We start from the raw sequence: 21372 nt of genomic DNA, 5'->3' as shown, positions 1-21372 counted from the left end.
GCACCACAGCTATGAAACAATCCAAAGGCAATGCCACATTCAAAACTTACGAGTATTTACAGTACAGGTAGAGAAAGATAGTAAAAGGTTTACTGAGTCTGTCACAATTGGCCTCTCTTCTTTCTCTTCTTCAATTTTAATTGTCGGTTTTATCATTCTCGTTGTGTTCATGGATCAATATTAAATGTAGCTGCTTCATGCTATTTCAATCAACGATCCATTTTAAGATTAGCGTGATCACGACGCGGTCAACGCGGTCGCGTCTCCCCACCACGTTCAACCACCCGGTATATGGCAACGTTAACATCAAGCCGATAACGAATATCCCCGAAACAAAAGAACATCTTCTTGGTTCATTTTTATGGCGGATGACCTGTTGTCCTCGGAATTCGACCCATTACTGTATCTTCAATCCGAACCTCCTGATATTGTACAATTCGATGCTGAGCCAGACCCAGAGTCCTTCGCCGACGACCTAGAGGCATTGGAGGAACGACGTTTAGAAATCGCAGAGCACAATCGCCGCAATCGAATTGTCATCCAAAGTCGTTCCTGGAAGTTGTCGGACGTGTTTCGAAGTGACGACGATATACGGCCTAGTAGGTGAATTTGCATATCGAGATTCAAGACGGTCAAGCTGATTTCTCGTGACCAGTGACACCAACACGGCCGCGGAACCTTCCACGCAAAAGTATTTTATCCGATATAGTCCTACCCTCGAGTCCCCCAATGGACACAATGCCGTTCATATCCTCTGCGGTATATACAGCCAGCTCTCCACCAATGGAGGCACGAAAAAGAAAATCAGAAGTGCCATCGCAAACTGACGACTCGAAGCGACATAAAGTGGTTGGTGGTTTTGTTGATGATGACGATGATGACGACGACCGATTGCTCTCTTTGCAAGACGCTCATGGAGAATATAACCCAGATGCAACGACGACGATTGGCGGTTTTGTCGACGAGGACGAGGACGAAGACGCGCTAGCTGAATTGCAGTCGAACTATCCTAGCTATTCTATTCCACTCTCACAAAATCTGGAGAACTCTTCAACAACAGAAGCACAAAAGCGAATAATCCCAGGGCCGTTCGTTGAAGATGACGACGATTATGACGCGATGGATGCTTTGAGAGGTGCCCAGACTGAGAGTGATATTTCTCTTCTCCAGACGATTGCTAAGCAGCCTACGACAGAGGCAACGCAAGTCGCGAATAAACTACCGGATTCGGGAATAATGAACGCACGTTTAGACCTTCCAAGGGGAGCTACTCGAAAACAGGAAACAGTCACTATTAAAACTTGTGGAGGGAAAGTTCACAGAGTAGCTTCTCGAGAAGGAAGTACTGCCATCTCGTATGAGCGGATGGTTGCAGGTCGTTCAGCTCCTGCTCCTGGGAAAGCTCAACGCAGTTATTACGGAATAGAGATTCACAAGCTGCTGGACGAGACCGTGCAGGAGAGGAAAGACGCAGCCCAACGCGCCGAAGAGCGCCCCCAGGTTGAGCAATCGATTGAGGCTAGTGGCGTCAACCAAAGTGGAAAGAATCCACTTTGGACTGAAAAGTACCGCGCTCGGAAATTCACAGACCTAATCGGAGATGAGCGAACCCACAGGTCTGTTCTCCGATGGCTAAAAGCCTGGGAACCTATCGTATTTCCAGGTCTTGCAAAACCAAAACAATTGCAGAAGGGAAACGATGAAGCCGAGCGCGCACATCGAAAAATCCTTATGCTGACTGGGCCACCTGGTCTTGGTAAAACCACTTTGGCTCATGTATGTGCCCGACAGGCTGGGTATGAGGTTCTTGAAATCAATGCAAGCGATGAACGGAGCAGAGATGTTGTCAAGGGCCGAATCAGGGATGCAGTGGGAACTGAAAATGTAAAGAGTGTCGGAATGGAGACTGATCCCAACAAAGCTAGCAAAGCTGCTCGGCCTGTATGTGTTGTGGTTGATGAGGTTGATGGTGTTGTTGGCGGATCTGGATCAGGTGGTGAGGGCGGGTTTGTCAAAGCTCTCATCGACCTGATTATGACCGACCAGAAAAACACAGCTCGAGGCAAGCAGGATTCGTCATCAACGAAGAAAAAGAAAGGTGATAACTTTCGACTTCTCCGGCCTATTATTTTGATTTGCAACGATGTATACCATCCTAGTTTACGGCCACTTCGTACTGCCAACATCGCCGAGCTAATCCATGTCCGTCATGTACCTTTGGAAAATGTCATCCAGCGGCTGAAAATGATCCTAGGGAGAGAAAAGATATCATTTGATAATGATGGTGTCAGGAGACTGTGTGAAGCGTCTTGGGGGATAAGTGCTAAGAAGGATCGCACTGATGTTCACCGCGGCATTGCTGAGGGTGACATTCGAAGCGTCCTTGTTTCGGCAGAGTGGGTGGCACGCAAACTGCGTGCCATGTCAACCACAACTCCTCGGTTGACAAGGAGTTGGTTAGAGGAATTCATCCTCAGGTCTCAAGATGGCTCTTCCAAGGGCCTAGGTAGAGGTGGTGTTAGAGAGATTGTTGACCGAGTTTTCTTGGAAGGTGCAGGGTTTCCAGCCCCGCCTGTTGGAGTTGACTCTTTCAATGATCCATTTGAAAAGGAGAAGACTAAGACTCCAGTAGGAGTGGCAGATCTGCGAAAGCGCCATGCCATTTCGAAACTGCGCGAAATGGTTGAGACAAGTGGTGATTATGATCGATGTATCACAGACTGCTTCGTGGCCTATCCTTTGAAAAGTTTCCAAGACGATACGCTCCTCTCGAAACCCAATTCAGCCTATGACTGGTTGCACTTTCATGACATGATCTCTTCAAAAATCTTTTCCAACCAAGATTGGGAGTTGAATCCATATCTGAGTCAACCAATTGTTGCATTTCATTATCTTTTTGCCAGTGCTAAAGGGTCCGCAGGTAACAGCAGAGCTGTTACTGATAACGAACAAGAAGAGGAAGAACACCCATTTTCCGGCCCAAGGGCGGATTTTGCGGCCTTTGAAGCTCTCAAGCAAAACAGGTCAACCCTCATCGGGTTCCAGTCAACGTTTTGCGCTTCTCTACTACGATTGTTCCGCTCCTTGGACTCTGTGGCTACCGATTTGGTTCCTAACTTGATGCGCATGTTGTCACCGGATGTGAAGCCGGTAGTGGTACGAGGTAGCGAGCAAAAGAGCGTTGCAAGTGTCCGAAAAGCGAGCGAGAAAGCTCTGGTGCGTGCTGCAGTGAGGGTTATGGCTGGGCTTGGCGTTACTTTTGATAAAGTCCGCGTGGAGAATGAGGGAACCCACGGAGGGTGGGTTTACAGACTAGAGCCGTAAGTTTCCCGTGTGTTTGCCTTGTGAACTGTTCCACTGACGCTCTCCAGGCCTATTGATACACTTGTCGGCTTTTCGAAGCTCAAAGAGACTACTCTTGACGCAGGCGGGTCAGTTCCCGTACGTTATGCTATTCGACAGGTACTCGAGCAGGAGTATCAGAAGGAAACCATGCGAAAGCAGTCCCTGTCGCAGTTGAAATACGGTAGCTCATCCGGAAAATCAGGAGAGCTGAATGGCGACGATGACAAGGAGAATGCTCAAAAGAAAGCCAAACGGGATGCGTTTGGCGTTAAGAGAGATTTCTTTGGCCGAATCATCAACGAATCTCTCCCTATGTCAAATAAAGATGGCATCGATCAATCTTCTCACAACCGCAAGCCCAGTGGGGAGGAACAGGAGCACAAAGTGTGGGTGACTTTTCACGAGGGATTCTCGAATGCAGTTCGGAAGCCAATTTCTCTGGGCGAACTGCTAGCCGAGTTGTAGATCAATGCGCTGCATTTGTATTTAGCATGATGATATAATGAATTTATAATATTCAATAATAGTGAAAACATTGAAGCAAACATTACATAGTAATCAACTATTCGAAAGGAAAAAAGAGAAAAAAAAACAAGTCTTCAATACAGCGTTATCGTTCATCAACTTTAAAACTCCGCCCAAAGCCCATGGTATCGACGAGATCTCGATGCTTGTAGCGCATACATAGAAAAAGAGCACATGTAACAGCAAAAAGAAGAAAAGAAGACATAAAGAAGACATAAGGGAATCCTAGTTAGCCAGAGTAACCTTCTTTCCAAACCATCGTGGCTCTTCCTTCTTGCACACCTCCTCCCAAAGGAACTCGCCTACGTCCGCCCTTGCAATGAAATAGCCCACTGCCGGATCTTCCTCAGTGCCGATTCTTATTTTTGCCAACCCCTTGGCCGTGGACAAATTGCCATCACCGGTCAAAAAGGCTGGCTTCGTGATGACGACGGCTTTGAAGAGGGCCTGGTTTTCCGCTGACGTGATGATAGCTTCCATCTTCTTTTTGTCCTTGTGAGGCGTTGCGAGGAGGTAATGGTACCCGGGCTTGAAAAGGCACGGTACGTCCCCTTTTTCGTCTTTCTCTGTGATTCCGGTCGTGGATACCACGGCGAGGATGGGCTTTTTGCCTTCTTGCTGCTGGTCTCTTTCGGCATAAACCTCCCGCAGGGCAGTGATCAAGGTTGTGGAGCTTTCTTCTGTGATTTTTAGGTTGTCAAACTTGACGGATAACAATTTCCCCTTTTCGAATGAGGGGACTGCGCCGACTCCCGATACGATGCCATCAACCACAACTGCGCCAGGCGACTTTTCGCCATAAGCGGTGGTGTTTCCCTGGCCATTCCGTGGAATCAGGAGAATTTTTTTCATGTCAGACACACTCGTTGCATCGCCTTGAATAATGGTGAGCTTGTCGGCGATGATAGATTCTGTGATCCCCGGCTGTCGAAGTAGCGAGTCGATCAACTTTTGGGGCGTACGTGCCAGAGCAATGGCTTTGTAGCCGAGGTCTGATAGGAGGAGATGTGCGAGACAAGAGTTTGTGCAACCACCAGTGGCGCCGATAAAAGCGAATGTTTTGGTTGTAGACATTGTCAATGATATTGGGAAGTTTTGTGGGTTGATTGAGTGAGGTCGATTTGTAATGGTCAATTGATCAATCGAGATATATATATTAATGGATTAAGCTGTTTCTGCTGCTTGGTTGATTTTTTCATCGACAAAACAATGGGCAGCTCCTTTGCTTATATACGACCTCTAAAAGCATACATCCCATTTCCCATTTCCATAAATAGCCCCATTGAGCGCTCCCGACAAACTGATGATAGTGGGTTGCGTCACTAATGCCGCTATTCCGGATCCGGATTAGCGGCGGAGCGACATCTTCCCGATCGCCTAGAAGCGGGCTGTGATTGGCTGGGACCGGAGGAATCCTCGTGAGCCTTGAGGCTGTGTATGGCTAAGCGGGTTGCGGCCTGCAAGATAAGGCTGCAATCTAGGCACCTGCAGATGACGACCCTGTTTCTACCGGATGTTTCTGCCCCCTGGGTGTTTGTTACGTTTGCATTATATAGTCATATGACCGAGCCTCTATATTGTTCCTTGCTGGACCTGCCAGCTGAGAAGAATCAATCTTTCTTATATCTCTTGAATTCTTCTCTAAGTAGTACTCTACCCCTACTGGCTGTTCTGTCCTGTCTTGCATCCTGCCCGCCCAAGGGAGAGATAGCTTTTCTCCTGCCTTTGTTTTTGCCCAACAAGGCAATATCCTGCGCGTGACACATTCAGCCCTAAGTACTCTTTCCGTCTGCGCAGCTTAACGTGGATTTATTATGGCGACTGTTTCCAAAGCTGAACGACCTACATTGAGTAGGAAAAAGTTATTTTTGCCCTCAGACTTGTCGTTATTTACCAAGCAAGTGAGATCAGGCATAAACTCGTCAGCTACCTAGGAAAATTCATTCGATTATCCAACAATTGAATACACAGAGTGATCCTTGAACGTCTTAAAATTATCAAACCATGATCTTCGCCATCTTGAGAAGAAGCTCAAAGATGGTAAACCTACTAATTCAACGGCAGCCCAAGAGCTTCTCTTCGCGACTTGGACGCTGGATCGAGATATGGCTTTTCACCAGTTCCCGACGCCCTCACGCCCGTGCGGTTTGCGTCGCTATTTACCACAAGGTGTGTATCAGGCGTAGCAGCATGAAGCGTGCAGGCGTTACTCCAGATCGCACAGCTCTGCTTCGTCCACTTCCAGCGGGCCACAGAATCGTGATTTCGTGTGATGAGACGCATGATATAGTCTCTAATCATCTGGTCCTCGTACGAATAGACGTCGTTGATCTTGGTAACGTGAATGCCGATGGCAGCATAGAGGGATTTCCAACCCGTCACTGGATGCGTGCGCACCATGGGATGGATTGGGGAGAAAGAGTCTCCGACGTTGAGTGGCGACCCACGCGGGGACATGACCTCGTAGCCACCGGCTGTTGCGGCGGTTTTGAACACGGGCTGGGCGCAGGTTGTTGTGAGGGACTCGAAGTAAGTCCGCATCGAGGGAGATATGCGATCGTAACTATTCATGTCAGGAAAAATATTTCACTATGTTCCTGTGGTATGATAGAATTGAAGGATGGGGAAGTCCGCAATGTAGACCACGTTAGTGTCAAGTGAAGTCACATACAGTTCATAGCCTGAACACCAGATGGTGTCTCCTCCAGTGGGCGGGGTCTCTTCCATCCGTAAAAAGCTGAAATCTGCAGGGCATTCCTCGAACATGCCTATAAAATCAATTAGCCAATTCCAGATGCCATTCACGACTACAAGAAAAGGAGAAAGTACAATCACTATGCCATTCCAGTCCCGGGTCCTTCGGCTCTGTCCGCTGCACCTGCTTCATACTCTTGTATAGCTTCTGGGCTGCCTTGGCATTAATCACGTATATACTTTCATCATGTTGACCATTCCCCATAGGAATGTTATTCTCATCTCTGAACAACGGGTGGACATGTAATCCATGTCCTTCTGGCCGTCCGGTGAGTTCACCGAGTAGCACAGTAAATCGCTTTTGCTCATCGATCGTCAGATCGTCCTGCGGAGCACGGAAAAAGACGACGCCTCGCTCACAGATAATGATAGCGAGATCACGAATTTGCTGCTCGGAATTGGGAGCATGTAGAATATCGTGGATTTTGGCCGTGGTGTATTCACGTCCGATGATGGGCGTTATTTCGACATAGTCGAGATGCGAGAGCGAGCCCGAATATTGGAGGGGAGGGCGGCTAAGGCCTGTGTTGCCATTGGACACGGTCATCTTTTAATGTTTATTATCGATACTTAGTTGTCCTTATCCGTTGGTTTCTCTTCTCTTTCTTCCAAATCCAAGACTATCAATTGATGAAGGAGGGGCTTTACATTGACCATCTCGGAGAAATCGGCACAGAATCTACAATTGAGGGGTACAGAGGCCTCTATGATACTAGCATACTACGTAGTATACTAGTACACTACGGACTGCCAATTGGAGTGCCGCTTTTATCATAGACACTTGATAGCCTCTCTGCTTTGGGAGTTTTCCAGTTTTTCGCTATAGTATGGGGGTATTAAGAGCCTAAGACGCTAATTTCACCGATAGGACTGCTAGTAACCCGCCACGTAGTATTCATAGACACCGCCCTAGTGCTGTTAGTGCTGAGACTCGGGGGTATGGCCGACTCCCGCGCAAGTAGTAAGCGCTATTTTAAGGAGATTTTCCTCGGAGACCCATCGTTGGTGTTTCAAGCTGTAAGCGCCATTCCGGCCAACCATAGCCGAACAGCTATGAGCTAGACGACCCGAGACGTCAGCCATTATTGGCGTTGGAAGTTGGAAGTTGGAAGGACGGAAGCCTTCCCCTACTTCCCCGAGTTGGAAATTTGATGGCTGAGGCTAACCTTGTTGGAACACCAGTCTTTTCGTAAAGAGACAAAAAGAAGAAGGAAAAAAAAATCAAATGCACGGCAATTAAACTCAATAACCGTTGATTCTTCCAATAAATGCTTCTTGAAACCGAGACTATAGTAATAAAACATCTAAACCAGCAGAAAACCAACCACCCAACCAAGCTTTTGGTGCTCCTTATTGCTCATATCGTCGTTAATAGCCATCCTAAATCAGGGTAAAATTGTACAGGGTTGTTTTGAATTTTCAAACTCTCATCCGACGGTTTGCGAGGAGGTGATAAAAAGAAATGCCAGAAAAAAAGAAGGCAAAGAATCAAGCTACACCGTAAGACATAATCTCTTCCTCGCTTTCGGTAGCCCGCTTTTGCCGCGAGATACCACCTCGCATTTCGTGACCATTTGTCTCACTCACGTGGATGGAATTGGTTACGGTGATGCCGCCGACGCCTGAGCTATTATTATTGTTGTTGGGGTGGCTGTAGCCCCTATAGCCCCTCTTGCTAGACGCGTAATTGCGTGACGAGGCGAAGAACTTGGGCCAGAAGCGTGTAAAGATTGCTTTGAGGGCTGGCGCACACGCAGCCACGAAAGCGACGTGCACGACCATTCCAGATGTCGTATAGCCCACACCCCAGGACATGTCGTGGTTGTTAGGGCTGAAGCGCCAGGAGTAGATGATGACACGAACAATGCTCACCACAGCAACTCTATACCATTGAATTAGTAAACTTGGGTTTAAGAAATACCAGGGGATAGTACGTACACCCCACCAGCTCCAATAATACAAAAAGCAGCAATCTTCGCCTTTTTTGGCATTCGCAAGTCCCAGAGGATCAGACCAGGGATGATTAATACCCATATGTCGGTGAAGATGGCAATTCCATTGGTGGCAAGAAAGAAATTTCCTTGCTTGATGCAGTGTCCTCCCTTGATGGTGATTCCATTCACCTGGCCATTATCATCAGCCCCGGCAGCTTGCTGAGCGGCCAAATCCATGCGGGCACCCTCCCATGCATACCGCACCGGGGAACATTGCAAGATATCCACCAAAGTCGATGCAATCATAAACGCCATTTCGAATGTAGCCAAGGCATAGATGTTCCATTGCACGATCCTGCGTCGGTCTTCGAGCCGCTGGAAGAAAACGATAACAGAGAGTTTGATGAGCGACAGGATCGGATTGTAAAGGACCTGGTTGGCTATGTTGTATTGCTGGGCGAGGATCTTCTGTTCGATGGTTTGTTTGGGAATGTCTCGTTCATGGTAGCCCTGATAACTCAGGAGCGTGTACTGGTATACGCAAAAGGTTTCGCCGGCGGCCAGGAGCCAGGCGAAGAGCACTATGCTATCATCTGCATGTAGTCTTGTCAGTTTCTGCTTGCAGAATTTTCTATTTCAGAGACAGCTGCCTTACCGAGACCCCATTTCTTGGTGATATATCTTGCCCACAGACGCAGTGACACGGCCGTTGTGCCTATGATGGCAAACAGCACAATGAGCACACAGGCTGCAGTCTGCAGTTGCTGCACCATAATTGGAGGAGCCTGCAATGCCTTGCATGAACCGCTAGAAAGGGCTTCTAAAGATACAGGAACTTAGGACGAGAAAAGACGATCGGGCCATGGAATAATAAATACTTTCATTATTATTATGAAAATCGTTCTCTGGCCCAGGATCGCAGGTAGCCGATCGTGCGGAATCGCAGCTGATCGACGCTCCGTATCAACACCCCAGAGTATTTCCAGATTCATATTAGTACCGGCGAAATAATAACGTAGGAGCCAGAACCAGGCGCTTCAGAACAAATTTTCTCGTTTCCGTCTCAAACCTCGTTGGGTTAGTTGTTGCCGAAGGAGTGCCAGGGATGCAGATCAGGCGTAAGCACTGTAAGAATTTCTCCGGCCATTATTGTGGTGGAAAACTTCAAGTCCAGCGTGTCACGTCTCACGATAGAGGACCAATGGGTCTTAAGTGCCCCGACGTAGGATCAGGGCTTTCGTAAGTTGTAACCATTGTCAACAACTCGTAAATAGGCCGGACGATGGCCGATGTGAAGCAGCAAGTGATCTTTGGTGATCTATTGGTTTGCCGCCGGAAAAGCCCGCCTCCACAGGGTTTAATCACGCAGGGCTACGACAGGCTTGATGAAATGGAGTCGATGGAGTCTCGCAGCAAGGATGTTGACAAGCCCAAGATTTGGGGATTGTTGGCTCTCCGCTTTTGCGGCACGGCGTGCATCACAGCTAGTCCGCTTATGTGAACTAGGCCGTGGCGATCTTGCTTAACCTGCGTAAGTCGTGGCACCGGTGTTCTCTAGCTGCACACTGCATACACTCGTCTTGCTGAACGTGGTGCTGAAATGCGGCGCTGCAGACTGGAAAGCTAGAACACATTTCCGGAATTGGGGCGCGGCCAATCTCGATCATGTTGATCTGTTGTCCAGCCCCCTTCGTCGTTGATTGAATGATATTATTGGATTATGTACGCTGTTCTTTGCTCTGTTCTTAATTCCTTTTGTTTTGCTTCTTTCATCCCATTTTTCTGCCACGAGGTTCCCTGTAGAACGAACCTTTTGGGCCACTTAGTACTATGTCGCCCTTGACGGTCAACCCATTGAAGCAGGATACGCTCAGCCACGTTAAGTGCATCCTGATCTGTCTTGTAGTGACCCTGGGCAGTCTGCAGTATGGTATGGTTCTGTTTATGATGTTCCGGTGCTTACTGGAGGTTGAAGACTAATCGTATGGTATAGGACTTGACTATGCCTTGGTGGGCGGCTTTCTCTCGTGAGTCCTGATATTCCTTGTATATGTATCAAAGTATCAATGCTGACGCGAGGATAGCATGCCGGGATTCTTGAAGGTGTTCGGCTACTATGATGAGGCAAAAGCTACGTGGGCGATCAATGTCAGTCTGAACTTTCCATGATGCCTTTTTTTTTTAATGGGCCAACTAACGCTCATGACAGCCTACCGTACAACAACTCATCTCCTCATTGATGACCATTGGCACCTTTGTCGGCTCACTGCTCGTGGGACCGCTGAGCTGGAAATTCGGCCGCCGTGTTGGTCTCTGGAGTGCATCTCTTCTGTGCTACATTTCGACCGCGATCATGCTGGGCAGTTCTAGTGTCGGGGCGCTCTACTTTGCGCGTTTACTTCTCGGTGTTTCCGTGGGCTGGTTCATGACATTTGCCCAACTCTACGTCTACGAGACTTCCCCAGCCCACTTGCGTGCCATATCCCTTGGTTGCTACCAGGTCACTCTGTCGATTGGCTCCATCATCGGATCCGCGATTGACAAGGGCACGTCCACCATGGAAAGCCGCAGGGCCTACCAGATCCCATTGGCAATCTTCTTCGTTGTGCCCACTGTTCTCTCCATCTGCCTCTTCTTCTTCCCCGAATCCCCTCGATGGCTCACCGTGCAAGGCCGGACCCAAGACGCACGCAAGGCGCTTTCTCGACTTCGAAACTCCAACATTGACCCGGCACAGTTGCAGGCCGAGCTCGCCACCATCGAGAAGTCGACGGAAGAGCAACTGAACACCAAGGGCAAGCCCGCCTGGATCGAAATGTGGCGCGGCACCAATCTCCGGCGCACGCTGCTGTCGATTGCAGTGGTGTGTTTTCACAGCGGCAATGGCTCGAGCTGGATTAACATCTATACGACATACTACTTCACCATTGCCGGGGTGAAAGACGCCTTTAGTTACTCGATCCTCGTCAGCTGTCTCGGCTTCCTGGGCGTGTTGACCTCCGTCTGTTTCATCAGGTACGTCGATCGCCGCCAGGTGCTGTTCTGGGGCTGTTTGGCCTGTGGTCTTTGCCAGCTCGTACCGGCCATCACCTGGTCCGTCAACCCCGGCTCAATCAACTCCGGCAAAGTTGTCGTTGCATTCATCGCCCTTTTCACTTTCTTTTATACCATGTATGCCCCTTACGCCTGGCTTCTTGGTGGAGAGTGCCCGAACAACGCGCTGCGGCCGTTCACTTTTGGTGTCGCCACCGCAGCAAACTTCCTTTTCAACTGGCTGGGCACTTTTACTGCTCCGTACTTCATCAACCCAGCTGAGCTCAACTGGTCAGCCAAGTACGGTTATATCTGGTTCGGCTCGAACATGATCATCGCCGCCTTTGTTTTCTTCTTTGTGCCCGAGACTCGGGACCGCACTCTGGAGGAGATCCATGAGATGTTTGAAGCTCGAGTGCCGGCGCGCGAGTTCAAAAACTATGTATGTGAAAAGACCGGCGCGTTTGCGGCCGAGGGCATGGGCCAGGCTGGTTCCTTGCATGATGATGACAGCCGTAGTCCGAGTGACGGACAAGAGGTCAACATTGAAAGTAAGGCATAGTTGGCATGGGCGTTCACGAACTATGTGAAAAGTGTTATAATTGAGTTATTGTATGAAAAAAATAGCCACATGACTGTATATACTCGTAATGAACAATTGGATCTGGGATAGAGCATTTATTTCTACTAAACTCTTTCCTACCCCGTCACCTCTCCTTGCAACTCTTTGAGCCTCATCCAACCATCAGTCCCTTCGAAAAACTCCTTTCCATTCCCCAAAATGCCCCTGACGGCACTCCTACTCTTGAACCTCCAGTCGCCAGCAACTAATTCCTCCCCATCCTCGCCCTGTCCTTCCTTTGTCATTCCACCCATCTTTGCATAACCATCTCTGACGAGTCGTTCCGTGGCCTTGACGATCTCCATCCACTTCTTTTCATCACCCATTTGAAATGCGGGCTGTGTGCAGGAAGACACCGTTGCACGCCACGCCTTTTCGTGCGCGGCGAGGGCCTTGGTGGGTTGCTTGCGGTAGAGCTCTACTTTGGAAACGACAAACCAAAGAGGCGCAGAGTGTGTGATGAGGGGGATGATTTGTTCGTCGATCAGAGTCAGAATTTGGCCAGCGACGGTACCGCTACGCAGTATTTTCTCGTCTGTGCCTTCGACTGGGATGAGAAGAGTTTCGTACTCGGGACCGCTGACGAGGTAGTCGACCAACATAGCCAAAATTAGCAGATCGATGGCCTTTTCACCCCGCTTCGGAGATACAAGTTCGATCACTTTGCGCTGGGCAAAGACGATGTCTTTATATGGTGTGAACGGATGAGGAAGCGAGGCGGCTACGGTTAGGATATTATCCCAGATGCGGTGATCTGTTTGTTTGAGTCGCGCAGCATGCTGGAGAGCAGTGAGGGCGTCGCGCGTGTGTTTGTAAGGGTCTGCCTTTTCTGGCTTGGCAATTTCATCGTCTTCATCGTCTTCATCGTCTTCTGTCTTTGCAGGTTCAGAGGGTATCACTTCGGCAGCCTTGGCAGCAGGCTTTCCATCTGCAGAGACGTTCAGCAAAGCAGCAGCAAGGTTGCTCCATGCTTCCGCGTCGTCTTGCTCTAGCTGGACGGTACGAGTAAATGACTGGACAGCGTCATCCCATCGTTCTTGATTGAGCTGCACGCAGCCAAGCGCGAACCAGGCACCGTGGTTGAGCGGGTTGATTTTCAAGCTCTTTTTGTATGCCTCTTCAGCCTTGTCGAGAACGGGCGGTTCGGATTTGAGATGTAGTCTGGCTAGTGAACGCTGTGCACGCGCATACCGTTGACCTGACGCTTCCCACGCTCGCTCATACATGGCTGGGCTCTCGTCGATGTCTCCCAAGATACAGAATAAGCGTGGAGCATCTACCGGCAGAGAAGATAATTCTGGTCCCTCGTATCTTTCGTTCTCTTCGTCATCAACGATATCTCCACTCGTTGGACGATATAGCTGTCGCCTGACGATTGCCTTTGCCTTCTCTTCTCGTTGTGTGGCCGCATAACACAGCGCAACCTCTGCCCACAGTTCAAGCCTCTCATAAATGTCGAGAGCGGTTCTCAGTCCACCAAGACCCACCCAGCGCTTTGCGAGCTCCGCTTCCAGGTTCCATCTTGTCTGGAAATCCAGTGTCCAAATATACTCCAGGCGTTCCTCGGCTGGTGCAGATTCTGACTCCTGGGGTCGCGGCAAGAAGGTGGCTGGTTGATCTTGGTGCTGGTTCGTGACGGTGCTGGTGCGTGCCACGGCTGAATCTCTAGTTGCTGTATCGGCAATGACTTGATCTACCAGCGCTTGCATTTGTAAAACACCCCTCTCCACCGTTCGTGATTTGAAGGCCTCGCACCGACTCCGGACGAGTAATGCCTGGGTATATATTTGCCAGTTGGAACTGCCGCCCTCAATGACGCGAATGGCATACGGAAGAGTCTCTTCACGGGTTAATCCGTGGTCTGGCGAGTTATTGGTAATCGCTGAAGCAATTGCAAGCAAAATGGCGGAGTCGAGAGGATTTAATTTTGGTTGATCCGAGGGGTCAACCGACGCAAGACTTGCAGGCAGAGAAGATTCATCTTGGACGGTAGTGATTTTCTCCGGTTTGCTGCCTCCATCTTTTGCGAAAGAAATCGTTTCTAGTAGAGTGTCGTCGTTGAGGTCAAGTGCTTTGGGTTTGAGGTCTCCAGATGATTCTTCTTTTCGCGATTCCTCCGAGTCCGCAGGCGTGGTATCTGTTGCGCTCTTCGCCAGGACGACGAGCTGGGTGATGTCACGGTTTTGGAATTTGGTTCGCTTTCCAAGTTTTCCAGTCAATGCAAACTCGAATCCATTCGCAACGGCAGCCTGTTCTAGATCCGATCTAGCCTTACTGTCGAATCCATGGTGTGTGTGTACTGCGGCTCTTTCAAGCAGAAATGCTGCTTTCTCTGCCCCTGATGAATTAGATTCTCCACCTAGCACACGGGGAGAAAGAAGCTCAAGGTCATCGTAGATTGCTTTTTGTAATGTCCCCGTGACTTCAGACAGCATCTTTTGATGCAAGAAGTTCACTCGCAACCTGGCCGTCGTGGCTACGAGAGGTGATTCGGCATTCCCCAGCACCCCGGAGTCGACCAGAATGGCTTTGGCAGCACAGAAAAGCTCAATATTTGGCGTGAGCGGGTACACTGCTTCTCCATCCACAGACAAATCCCTCAGGGTCTTTGTCCGGATTGTATCCAAAACCGACTTGTCGTTCGAAATCTTCTCTCCCAATACGACCGTCGCCACATCAAACTCCAGCGGCGGACCCGTTACATTTGATTGAAGAAAATGAAACAGCGCTGCGATACCCGTATGTAAGAGCTGCGATAGCAAGACGCGCTTCTTGCTCTGGTCGCCTTGATCTTGCACAGCTTTGCGTACTCGTTCTGCGATGAGGTCGGTAAAGCATTTTTCGCCTTTAATAACTGCCTCTAGTTCTGGGGAAGGATCACGGCTGCCATTATCCTGCACTAGAATCGATTGCGCAAGCGGGCTCTGGAGGAGCTGGTCGGTCGTTCGGACATGGATCGGGTCATACGCTGTCATTGCGGTGCTATTATCGTATATCGTCTCATATTGCGAAGGTCGCGTATGCGTGTCTGTCGCTGAGGAACCCATCTTGAAGCGATCTGATAAAGTGTATAGATCTCTTACCACGGGCCTCTTCTTTCAAACTTCCTTTAAACAGCGTAGAGCATAATCGTATCACGGTCGAATTGACTGCGTGAAAAGAAAAGAACTGTAATTATGACACGAAAGAGCGTATAAATATAGTCTGATAAGACTCCGAATATGTCTTCGATTGCGTTGAAAGCAGATACAAGAAACAGAAGGAGCTGCCCCGCGTACCAATATTTTTTTTTTGCGTTATCGATACCAGGTTCCCAATGTGGTTTAGCGCAGACCATCCCACTTCGAATGTTGGTGGGCCTCCGGAGAAATGAGTGGCAATAAGCTTTCTCGCACTGAAAACTAAGCGTAACCCCTATTGCCACATTTTACTATACATTTGAAAATCAGTTACAGAAAAAGACCGAACTTATATAAACCGAACTATACTCTAAATCACTATTTCCCAAAAGCAAAACTTTGCCCAGGCTGGGCTCGCCGATATTGCATACGATAATGGTACCTCCCTGCAGTCCCCGCGCCCACAGCAGCGATGAACAAGCCGGACCACGCACAAGTAATGATCAAGCCTACTGGGAAGACCATGATATGTGTGCCTGGGAGTACAAAAACAGATGCAGAAGCCGCGACTGCCGTGGCCATGGTGTTTGCTTCAGGGGCAGTGATGTTGGTTGGAGTGCCATCGGCCTGGACAAATTGACCGGTCACGTAGGAGATCATGTCTGAGGCTAGGGAAGTATTGACCATTGTTCCCGTATTTGCTGTGAGTGTAATCGCTGGGATCATGAGGTCTCGAAGATCGGAGCTTAACAGACGCACGGTGTATGAGCAATGTGGACACGGGAATTAACCAAGAGTAGGTGGAACTTACGTAGTGAGTTTTGAAAATTGAATACTCTTACTCAACTGTCCCACATTCTGAAATCCCATCAAGAACTGGTTTGGCATCGGTGTACTGGATTCCATGAAGGTATTCGGGATCATTTTAGGCGACGAAAGCCTCGCTTCTGGTATGGAAAACGACATAGAAAAATCCGACATGTTGAGACCATTAAATTCATTGACAGCTGCGGATTTTTGATAAAGTCTTGTATCGGTTTGAAATATGCCAGTGGAGTTATTCCAAGAGGCAATATTGTAGCACGCTACAATGCCACTGGGATTGACACTGCTAGTGTAGTTTGTGACAGCATTGGCACAGGCAACGGTGGCACTTTTATTGAAAGCTGTTTCGTCAAAATTGGGCATATTTGATGTCGAAGTGTCGGTTCGAGCGTCTATCTTTCGGGTATTCGGAGACACCCTGCTTTTGTTCGCAGGCTGACTATTATTGAATAATATAAAAGGTGTTCGTCGATTTAACAGCGGGCCTGCAATTCTGGAACGCAAGGCCAGGTCGATATTGCTTTGTAGCACACTGGCAAAGACCAATATTCCATAGAGAGAAAAGATAATTATGAAGACTGTGTATCTCTGCATTTTGTATGATTGTGGCCGAATGGTTTAGACAATAATAACCAAGGTGAATTTGCTATTGAAAGCTCACGGCATGGAAAAGTTCTAGCCTATATTTGGTTGCAAAGAGCTGCGTGGAAGAGAGTGGCTAGATAGAAAAATAGATAGAAAAGTAAATAAAAATTCCGAACCATGGAGGCCACATGTGTAGATATACCCTATAGGCGTAACAACTAATTAATACGAGACCCCTCTCTCAAACATAGACCGATCCTTCTAAATAGCCGCATACAGCCGCATGCGAACCTGGCAATGAACTTATCTGAAGTTCAAACTTAACATGATGCAGACATTTTAACTTCCAAGGGGTCCTCATTACCCCTTTCAAAGTATAAAAAGGTTTTTATTGCGGTACATGTAATAAGGCCCGGAATACATTTTCCTCATGGCCGCCTAATTTCTGTGACAAAATTACAAGGCTCCGGGTTTGAGCTGTGCTAGGTCGCCACACTAGTGGCTTAGAACTTGCAGTTTAAGCAAGTGCCGGATATGGGATGCTCTTAAAATACACTGCTGTATCATACATATGTAGTGTATAATAATAAAAGCCACCTGCATGTGCATGCGAATAGCTCATCAGTTGCGTCGCATGCCAGTATCATAACACCGACCGAAGCACTAGTCCATGCAAATTAACATCTAATCACCACATATTCCACCTGAGGGAAATAATCAGTGTAAGTACGGTCACATATGAAAGCGTTGTTACTGCTATATGCAGCAGTATACTACCTCTAGTCGATACCGAGAAGCCGGCTAACGAACCCTGATGTCAGCTGACATGGCAACAATACTACCTTATTCCCTGCATTAGCCAGTCCTTGCAAGGGGCTCAACCAAGCTTTTCGCAAATCTCAGAACCCGGGATGGCGGTGGGGTACTGGGTTTAAAATGTGTGGGCAGAAAGTCTGAAACAGCGAGTGTCTCGAAATGCTTGCCTAAATAGGAGAGACGTGTTACACATTGCGCACCGCATCACTTACCAGTTGTCGCTTTTGAATTTGACGAATTTATTTTTGCGTATCAGATTTGCAACAGAGCGGTGTCACTTTGCCATAGGAATTCATAAGTCTGAGTGATTAAACCAGATGATCACTGCTTAAAAGTAGATTCTCAAAACAAGGCGAATAGACTCAATATTATTGTGCACGTCTATTGACTCATGTGCAAACGCTGAAAATCCACTAGTAGGTTCATGCCAAAGATATGTGTACAGGAAAAATAGATATTAATATGCAGACATATAAAATGCGTATCAAGACAATGGGGGTATCAGTGACAGAACTCAAAACTACATCATTCGGTGAATGCCGACAGTGATGCTGTTTGTTACTTTTACATATACATCATCATACAAAAGGAGTAGGCAGGCGCTACCAGTCTTGGCCACGATCTTTCATCAAGATCTCAATCACCTCGTCTTCCGGCATAGGATTATCGTTCAATTCTCTCACACACTGGGTCAGTCCCTCAACGGCTTCGTCAACTTGATCAGCAGTCCAACCGGTACAGGCCATGACAACCCGGCGATAGTTTTCACCCAGAACAACGTTTCTGGTTTTCAAACGTTCAACCTCTGTAATAACTTCGTTATTAAGATCCTGATATGATTTCAGGCGGGCCTCCAGGACCGTAGCAGACGGCAATGACTCGAGGAATTTCTTTTGTTCAGCAGACATATCACTGCCGACATCAAAATCGGCAAAGATAGTCTCGAAAGCGGCAGCATCAAGCCCGGTATCTTTATCAGCATGACCGGATGGAGCCGATTCTAAAACCTCGTAGTCATCACCGCACGTCGTTTTTAGCACCACAAGCAACTCCTCGGAATCTCGTTCAAGGTTTTTTATCCGTCGACCAACTTCGATTTGATTCGATGCTTTCCGCTTCAACCCATCGACCTCATTCTGGTCGATTTGTCTCGCACGCGCACTTTCACGGATCTTTGCATGCCAATGGTCAAATTCTGCTTGCTTTTTGCTAAGCTCAGAAGTCAAATTGCGGTCAATGCCACCCAAAGTCTCCTCCACCAAAGTCCCAATCTGAGCCAGAGTAGCTATGTAGTGTTAGAAACAAATAACATCGACGTGGATGACTTGAACTTACCATCTAGGATTTCCTTTTTAGTCTTTGCCAACTGATCTATAAACGAATCCTTTTTCTCGCCGCTTTGTTGCGACTGAGAGGACTCACTGACCATATCCACACCGACGCCATAGTCGGCAGGGCGGAGACCGGTGTGGTTGGCAACATAAGGATCAGCTCCCACCTCCAGCAATTGTGGTACTAGGACAGACCTGGCGCGACCAGCGATATTGAGAGCAGTGTCCCCTTGATCGTCACGTAGGTTGACCAACTCTGAAACAAACCTGCCTAAGCTGATGATTTCACCTTGGGGTTGACCATTCTCAGTGACTCCATTCTCGCTGTTGGTGGATGGGTTTTCAGAATTCTCTTTGGCTTGGGCACCATGACGGAGAACAAATTCCAAAAGTGCTTCGAGATAGTGCTTGGCAGACACATGTGCTCCGCCGCCAGTTGCTGCCATGAGGGCAATGTGATGGAGAATTGATCTGCCATTGTGGTCAACCATGTCGATCGTAGGCCCAAACATCTCCAGCAACCGAGGAAATGTGCGATAATCAAGATTATTTCTTGTTCCCACTGCTTTCTGCAACGCCGTCTCGCCAGTAGAATTTTGGCGGCGAATACTCGCGCCCTTTTCCACGAGAGCGTTCAACAATGGCAGGCGGGCGAGCATTGCCGCCCAGTGTAGAGCGGTGTTCTGATATTCATCCAAGGGAATCTCAAGGTCTTCACCTGATAGTTGCATTATAGCAGGATGGGTTGCAAAGTCCTTGACTCGCTTGTCAAGGAACAATGTCATGATCAATTTCATTTTGTGAAAATGGTCCGGGTTAGTTGCAGCAGCAAGAGGCTCCTTTCCATCCTGAGGGTCATCCACGAGCATGGGGCCGTCCAACTGCTGGTAGAATGATTCGTTTGGTTCTGTAGGTGTAGGTTCGTAGGCAGATAGAGTGCTATTACCGCCAAAGGAACGACCATGGTTGGGCGTGCTCCTGATCCGTTTTCGCGGAGGCTCCAATGCATCCTCTTGATCAAAAGGTAAATCGTTTCGTCCCCCATTCTGATGTTGACTTGCGAAGCCGCTGTCAGAGGCTACACTGTACATAGTACCCTGAGAGGCAACGGGAACACCAAGCGACTCTTGGCTACTCATTTGCTGCTGGGAGGACGAGTTTCGCATCATGCTGGGTCGCCGCTTGTTGGGCGAGTCGAAGCGAGCTTTGCTAATTGCATTGACGGCATTTGCAGCTGTTCGGGACATGTTTTGGAAAAAGGTTGCTTGAGCTGGCTGGTTTATTCCGCGGTTCTCGGCATTATACAGGCGTTTCCGTTGTGCGGCCATTGCCTGCTCCTTGGTAGGTGTCTCGAGAGACGCACGCCTGGCACTCCCATCCCCCATGTCGTATTCAAGAAGCGGCCGCAGCGATTCTTCTACTGCATATTCACGACAAAGCTCAACGCCTCGCTGGTAGCTGACCCAAGTACCTTGGTACTTGCCATAACCACCCTGGACCTTTTCATGTTCTCCGGCAGCAATTTCTTTCTCGAGCGTTTTTGTTCTCTTGGCTTTGACGACACCGGCAACTTTTAAAATCTGCGTAGCGTTTAACCACGAGTCGGACCGACGTTTCATGACGGCGACACCATTGACTTCCATTTCGTAGACAGACACGTTTGAATAAACAGCCTAGTTAGGCAAAGGTCAGCAACTTGTAGATCGTGGGGACTCTCAAGGATACAACACATACTCGGTAAATCTGAGGCTTGTAATCCTCCTGGTAGGGCATCATCACCCCGTAGCCGTTGGAGCCGTCGTAGCCTGCAAAATTGGATTGCATCGAAGACTGCGACATGCCATTTGTGAAATTATTATACGACATTCCCGACTGCTGGGAATTTCGGCCCGGGGGGGTGGGGGCGGGTGTTGAAGAGACAGACTGAGAGGCATTGAACGAGCCCATGTGAGATAGCCCATTGGCCGAGCCGATACTGTTTTGCGAGTAGGACATGGCGAGACTGGGGCGCTGGCGATGGTGGGTGCTGTTAGTGGCCATGACACCGACGGGACCTTGCAGAAGGCGAACAAGGTCAGGCAAACGCGTGCATGAAGAGCCTGCAAATCTCCTCCCAGCGCTCCAGAGCAATGTCGAGCGTCTAGTAGAGCGTTCTGTTCGCAGCCAGAAAAGAATGGGGTCGCAGAATAAGCAATGTACGGAGTACGGAGTACGTATGGACCAAGGCGAGAAAGGCTGAAGAAGGGGCGAACGCGCGCGTCTGGGGCTTGGCCGGGCGGCAGATCGCGAAAACGACAGGATCGCCACAGGAACAAGCGAAGACTGAACAGGCGTGTGTATTAGGTACACGAGAAATGCAAGACACAATACAGCCAGGGAGGACCAGCTATGCACACAGGGCTGGTGGATCGAGCATGCAGCGATTGGCAACGGGAGAGAGACAGCGCGAGAGAAGGCGTGTCGAGGAAGTCGCGGGGTTTCGG

General features: G+C 48.8%; 7 protein-coding genes across 7 annotated transcripts; 2 read left to right on the top strand and 5 right to left on the bottom strand.

Moving 5' to 3' along the window:
• Positions 1 to 361: 361 nt before the first annotated feature.
• TRUGW13939_06941 (uncharacterized protein) lies at positions 362 to 3810 on the top strand (the record flags this gene model as incomplete). The annotated part of the gene is made up of 3 exons (XM_035490083.1): positions 362 to 599; positions 656 to 3320; positions 3372 to 3810. The coding sequence occupies 3 exons, from the start codon at positions 362 to 364 to the stop codon at positions 3808 to 3810; spliced, it is 3342 nt and encodes a 1113-aa protein (XP_035345976.1).
• Positions 3811 to 4095: 285 nt separating this feature from the next.
• TRUGW13939_06940 (uncharacterized protein) lies at positions 4096 to 4944 on the bottom strand (the record flags this gene model as incomplete). The annotated part of the gene is made up of 1 exon (XM_035490082.1): positions 4096 to 4944. One exon carries the CDS (start codon positions 4942 to 4944, stop codon positions 4096 to 4098), a length of 849 nt encoding a protein of 282 aa, XP_035345975.1.
• Positions 4945 to 5919: 975 nt separating this feature from the next.
• On the bottom strand, positions 5920 to 7171 carry TRUGW13939_06939 (uncharacterized protein; the record flags this gene model as incomplete). The annotated part of the gene is made up of 3 exons (XM_035490081.1): positions 5920 to 6433; positions 6542 to 6638; positions 6700 to 7171. The coding sequence occupies 3 exons, from the start codon at positions 7169 to 7171 to the stop codon at positions 5920 to 5922; spliced, it is 1083 nt and encodes a 360-aa protein (XP_035345974.1).
• A 941-nt stretch (positions 7172 to 8112) lies between these two features.
• TRUGW13939_06938 (uncharacterized protein) lies at positions 8113 to 9331 on the bottom strand (the record flags this gene model as incomplete). Its single annotated transcript, XM_035490080.1, has 3 exons — positions 8113 to 8506; positions 8563 to 9151; positions 9214 to 9331. 3 exons carry the CDS (start codon positions 9329 to 9331, stop codon positions 8113 to 8115), a joined length of 1101 nt encoding a protein of 366 aa, XP_035345973.1.
• A 1057-nt stretch (positions 9332 to 10388) lies between these two features.
• Positions 10389 to 12153, top strand: TRUGW13939_06937 (uncharacterized protein; the record flags this gene model as incomplete). The annotated part of the gene is made up of 4 exons (XM_035490079.1): positions 10389 to 10488; positions 10552 to 10585; positions 10643 to 10706; positions 10768 to 12153. 4 exons carry the CDS (start codon positions 10389 to 10391, stop codon positions 12151 to 12153), a joined length of 1584 nt encoding a protein of 527 aa, XP_035345972.1.
• A 137-nt stretch (positions 12154 to 12290) lies between these two features.
• On the bottom strand, positions 12291 to 15260 carry TRUGW13939_06936 (uncharacterized protein; the record flags this gene model as incomplete). Its single annotated transcript, XM_035490078.1, has 1 exon — positions 12291 to 15260. One exon carries the CDS (start codon positions 15258 to 15260, stop codon positions 12291 to 12293), a length of 2970 nt encoding a protein of 989 aa, XP_035345971.1.
• A 450-nt stretch (positions 15261 to 15710) lies between these two features.
• Positions 15711 to 21040, bottom strand: TRUGW13939_06935 (uncharacterized protein; the record flags this gene model as incomplete). Its single annotated transcript, XM_035490077.1, has 5 exons — positions 15711 to 16077; positions 16144 to 16596; positions 18165 to 18843; positions 18894 to 20562; positions 20624 to 21040. Coding segments are annotated over 5 exons (3585 nt in total), but the record flags the coding sequence as incomplete, so codon positions are not given.
• Between the last annotated feature and the right edge of the window lie 332 nt (positions 21041 to 21372).

This window comes from Talaromyces rugulosus, chromosome IV (assembly GCF_013368755.1).
Source record: "Talaromyces rugulosus chromosome IV, complete sequence".
Taxonomy (NCBI): Eukaryota; Fungi; Ascomycota; class Eurotiomycetes; order Eurotiales; family Trichocomaceae; genus Talaromyces; species Talaromyces rugulosus.
This window is presented reverse-complemented; position numbering and strand designations above follow the sequence as displayed.